This window comes from Crocuta crocuta, unplaced genomic scaffold (genome assembly GCF_008692635.1).
Source record: "Crocuta crocuta isolate KB4526 unplaced genomic scaffold, BGI_CrCroc_1.0 scaffold466, whole genome shotgun sequence".
Taxonomy (NCBI): domain Eukaryota; kingdom Metazoa; phylum Chordata; class Mammalia; order Carnivora; family Hyaenidae; genus Crocuta; species Crocuta crocuta.
The window spans coordinates 8205019-8209924 of record NW_027529672.1 but is presented as its reverse complement, the minus strand read 5'-3'; the positions used below and the strand labels follow the sequence as shown (position 1 = coordinate 8209924).

The window sequence follows — 4906 nt, the reverse complement described above, 5'->3', positions numbered from 1 at the left end:
AGGGCCTCGGAAAGGTGACGTGGGTCGGTGGGCGGGGCCTCCTGGAATGCGGCAGGACTGCGGCTGCGAGCAGGGATGCTCACCTGTGCGTGGTCTCAGAGACCTGGGAGAGGTTGGGCATTAGGGAAATGTCCTTCTAGCACTTTCCAAAGCCGCTGCGCAGTGAAATGAAGGTTTATTCCAAGGACGGGACGTCCCTTCTCAAGAGAACCACATGGGTAGAACCCAAGATTGAGGGCAACCGTGGGCACCAGGAGGGTGGACGTTAGTTCTGTCTGAGCGGAGGGATGGGATGGAGAGCGGAGAGCACGGGGCGCGCTTTGCTTTAGAAACACCGCCCGAGAGTTTGTCGCACCTGCAGCTGCAGCTGCAGCCCTAAGGCCTCAGGACAGACCGGGTCCTGGCTGCAGCCCTGCGACACCTGCCGCCTGTTTCTGGCTCCACCCACCGGGCCGCCCTCTTTCCCTTTGCAGCCAGGCCGAGTGGGAGCAGCTCCTGGGTAACTGCAGTGGCTTCTTCTTCTATGGGATGGAGAGCTTCCTGTCCCACATAATGGTGGAAAGGTTGGCTGCCATGAACCTAGAAGGTGAGACAGCCCTCAGTGCTCCCGAAGCCTGACACTCTGCCAGGACCCCAGCGGTCGAGATGAGTCTGCACAGGGGCAGAGCAGGGTCCCTGTGTCTCCATCGGGCATGACTGTTTGAGGAAGGGCTCCGAGGGCTGGGGCCTGCCTAGAAGCACAGCAGGGCTCTGGGGGAAGCCCCTCTGCCCTCCCCCTCCTGCCAGTTCAGAGTTCTGGACCTGGCAGGCCCAGCCAGAGTCAGGAGCTGGGGGGTCAGCCCCCCGGGGCTGTGCCTGCAGAGTCCAGGAGGAGGGGGGTGGGCATTCCCGGAACCCACTGATCATGGCCCCCACCACTCCTTCTAGCATAAACGTGGGCACTCTGGGCCTTGTGTGCCCTCTGACCGTCCACTGGGGACTTCTGAGCGGGTGGTCTGGCTCACCCTTGAGTCACCTCTTCAGTCACAGCATAGTCACTAGGAGAGCTTTTTCGGGGACCCCTCGGAGATGCCCTCTAGATGACCCCCTGATGGCAGCACGTGGACACTTGTCCCAGGGTCACTGCCCGCCTGCCCCACACACCTGGTGCTTGTCTCCTTCCCAGCCCTCTGGAGATGGGGGTGAGGCCAACACCCCCCCCCTTCCCAGAAGTCTGTCCCCTGGCAGAGTCCTTGCGCCAAAGGGACAGTGGAAACAAGGCCTTTCTGAAACTTAATTCCAAGCCTTCTCGGCGAGATGGTGTGTGAAATCATCAGGTGCCCCTGGGGCTCCCGATTCCCGACCAAGGCTTGTCCACACCCTCTGGAGGTCCTGCCTGCCCCTGGGGACAGCCCCCTAAACGCCCTCAGCCAGGTCACTGTAGGGGGTGGGGGGTCCACTTCTGTCTGCGGGGCTCCCTGCACGTCCACAGCCAGGTGTCACACTTCAGACACTGGCCCCTGTCTCAGTGGGCCCGAGGCCACGGCGAGTGACTGTCAACATGTGAGACACCCCCTCCCACCACGCCTCCCACAGCAAGCCTGGAGCCGAGAGCCTCCACTGAGCCGGGGGGCCTGGGCAGACCCCTCGGGGCGCGCCCCGCCCTCCCTGCCGCCCTGCGCCCGCCCGCTTGCGCCAGGCGCCTGTGGAAGGTGTGGGGTTCCCAAAGCAAATAATGTTCCCACGAGCGCGGGTAGCCAGGGGGCCTTGGGCGAGGCCTGCGGACGTCAGGTCCCAGCTCGGGACAGGCCGCCGGCCGGGCTGCAGCGCTGAGAGCCGCCCCCTGGCCCCGCAGCGTGCCAGATGATGGTCCTGCTGGGCCTGACGCGGTCGTACGAGAGCCTGCGGCGGCACACGGAGCACTCGGAGAACAAGAGGTACCTGACGCCCCCCTGCACCGGCAGCCTCGCCCCTCCCCCTAACGGGGGGGGGGGCTCCTGGGAGGGGCTGTGGAGGGAAGGCAGAGACCCTGAGGGAGCCAGGGCTCCACCATCTGTCCCCGAACCCTTCCCTGGAAAAGTCCGGTGGGGACGCTGTGGAGGCACAGGCCCCGGGGACGGAACCGGAAGCTGGGAGGGCTGGGAGCTCCCCACAAGGCCTGCAGGGCCCCCGCAGATGACATTTAATCCGCTGGGGCTGGAGGGCATTCTCGATTCTTCCAAGAACTTGGAGAGCTGTCCATCCAAACTCGCACGTCCATACTTGGTGCTATTTGGGCTGCGCACTGGGGATGGCTCAGGCGGTCACATCGGATCGTGGTCCCCCCGCAGTGTGGCCCAGCTGTCCCTGGAGAAGCCCATCGAGACTGCCATCCTTCTGAGTCTGGTGGGTGTCAGGAGCATCCTGGCAAACCAGTGGCCGACCTTCCTGCAGGACAACGCGCTGCGGGCCAGCGTCCTGTGGGAAAGTGAGTGGGTGCGGCTGCCCCAGGCTGCCACCACCCCGAGGGCCCCCCGGGGGCCTGCCCGTGGGGCCCCCGGCCAGTCTGAGGGATGTTTCTTTCCTAGATCTGTTGGCAGTTGGCAGGCCGATCGGGAGAGCCGTCCATCTCCTTCGGAAGACGGGAGCTGGTCACACGAATAACCATGGCAACAAGCTGTTCCACGTCCCTGCTCATCCTCTGCCAGGCAGGGCTGCCTCCCAGCCCGTGTCCCTGCCCACGTCCCTGCCCGTGTCCCTGCCCGTGTCCCCGCAGGCCAGCGTGTCCACCTCCTGGCTCCACACACGCGGACAGAATGGCAGTGTCAGGGGCGCCTAAATCCGTAGGGGAAACATCCTGGGCGTTAGAAGTGCTCATCTGTCTTAGAACAGTTCAAGTGACACAGGCTCTGAAAGCCCAGGTGTGCTTTCTGAGCAGGGGGACCCAGCACTTGGTTCTTCGGAGCAGACGGACACCCCTTCGCGTCTCACACGGGGCGCTGGGGCTGAGAACCTGAAGCCCGACAGCAGCCGGTAGCTGCAGCAGCACGCTAACGGAACAACCTGCCATAACTAAGCGGTTTATCCAGGGTGACTTACAATGGAGTCTGCAAACACACAACACAAAAGGTTACACGGTCCACAGTTGCGAACAATAAGTGCTTGTTGAATGAATGAATGAGGGAGGGCCTGGTGTCAGCAGGTGCACGAAGGTAGAGAGCGTCTAGAAAGAGGCAGTGGCGGGCGGAGCTGCCCGGCCGCTTTGGGGACAGCAGGAGAGGAAGCCGTGGCCTGCGTGCTCTGTTGTCCCAAGATGATGTGCGTCGAAAGGAAGGGGCAGAGCCATGGTTGCCGTGCAGCCCCCGCCCCCCAGTCAGTGGTGGCAGCCAGCTGGTGGCAGGAGGAGGCCCCGAGCTGGTGGAACTTTCTGGACGCCTCACACTCAGAGTGGGGGATGGTCTGGAGGGCACGGGTGGGCCTCGGCGTCCCGGGGATGGGCGTGTGGCAGGGTCCGTGTTCAGGGCCGCGTCTGGGGCAGTCAGGGGCCCCCTCGCCCACCGTGTGCCGGGAGCCCTGCTCGGCCCGGGCGTCCTGCCCCCGTGAGCTGTGCTCACCCCAGCGCTGTCCCGCTCTCTACAGATGAGCCTCTGAGGACCTTCAAGAACAAGCTGCCGTCCCCCCGGCCACAGCCCCGTGGCTCTGAGCAGCTCCTCATCATCCTCAACCCGGTCCTGTACGGGCTGCCACACCTGGCCATCGGGTGACTCCCCCGAGGACACGGATCTCGACGGCCCCTCCAAGGACCCATCGCCCACGCCCCCACCCGTAGGCTCCCCTCCTCCAGCTGCCCTGTCGCGAGCCCCAGTTCTGCACGGGGCCACGCTGGGCCCTCCTGATCCGGCCGGGTCTGGGGCTTCCTCCTTGCCCCACCCAGCATGCCCAGGGCCCGCTCCGAGGGGAGGGGAATATCTCTGGGGGCTCCGCAGGGGGCATGGGGTGAGGGGCACATCTGCAGCTGCATGGACCCCCAGAACCCTCCCCTGCCCTGTGCATCCCCGAGGGGCCCACGGTGGGGGAGCCGGCTGGACGTGGGCTTGGGTCTGGGACGAGGAGTGGCCTCCACCTCCCGCCGGTCTTCAGCTCCAGGGGGGCTCTGGAGGTCAGCCTCCCTGGGGGGAGGCTCACAGTCCTGGAGGCCCACCGTGACCGCTGCGCCCCGGCCCCTGGGGGTAGATGTGCTTTAGTAAAAACAACTAAATCCCGTGTCTGCGGTGCGGCGTCTGTGACCCCAGGTGCACAGCCTGGCTCGAGTCCCTGGAGGGGCGCTGGGTCTGGCACCATTGCAGGTCGGGGCCCAGCCAGTGTTTGCTGAGTGAATGCATGAATGAATGAGGTCAAGCCCGGAGGAGGCGAGCGGGAGGTGCCCATAGATGTGCCCTTGAGGCCGGGCCCCCAGGAGGCAACCGGAGGCTCCGTGTGGAATAACCACATGTGGCTGGAGGTGGGAAGTGGCTCTCGGGCGCCCCCAGCGTGGGACACACAGCAGCGGCGTCTCCACCAGAGCGGGCCTTCAGCCACACGCGAGGACAGCCCCGGAAGAAGCCACCGCCCCAGGCCTGGACACCCGGGCCAGAGCTGAGGATGGCCCAGGAAGAATGGCGCCAGCCTGGCCTGCGTGGAGCCTCGGGTGGGAGGCTGGGTGGCGAGGACCCCGCGTCCCAGGGGTCTCCCAGGCTGTGGCCAAGGGACAAGGGAGAGCCAGCTCCAGGTCTCTCATTAGACGGTCCGTAGCTGGGGGGACGGGAAGGGTCAGCGTCTCCTCAGGCACTGGGTCCTGGCCAGCAGCCCCTCGGACGTGCCAAGGCCAGGCCACAGAGTGTCCTTGTCCCCAGGAGCCCAGCAGCACGGCCTGGGCATGCTGGCCCTGGGGGCCACCAGGAGCGCCCTC

General features: G+C 65.5%; 1 protein-coding gene across 1 annotated transcript in view; it reads left to right on the top strand.

Moving 5' to 3' along the window:
• Positions 1-4221, top strand: part of CFAP46 (cilia and flagella associated protein 46) — a 111596-nt gene extending 107375 nt beyond the window's left edge. The window contains exons 65-69 of the mRNA XM_077762922.1: positions 474-586; positions 1835-1916; positions 2310-2446; positions 2547-2666; positions 3598-4221. Coding sequence (XP_077619048.1) covers positions 474-586; positions 1835-1916; positions 2310-2446; positions 2547-2666; positions 3598-3722 — 577 coding nt within the window. The 3' untranslated portion in view covers positions 3723-4221. The remainder of the gene's footprint in view (positions 1-473; positions 587-1834; positions 1917-2309; positions 2447-2546; positions 2667-3597) is intronic.
• The last annotated feature ends 685 nt before the right edge of the window (positions 4222-4906 follow it).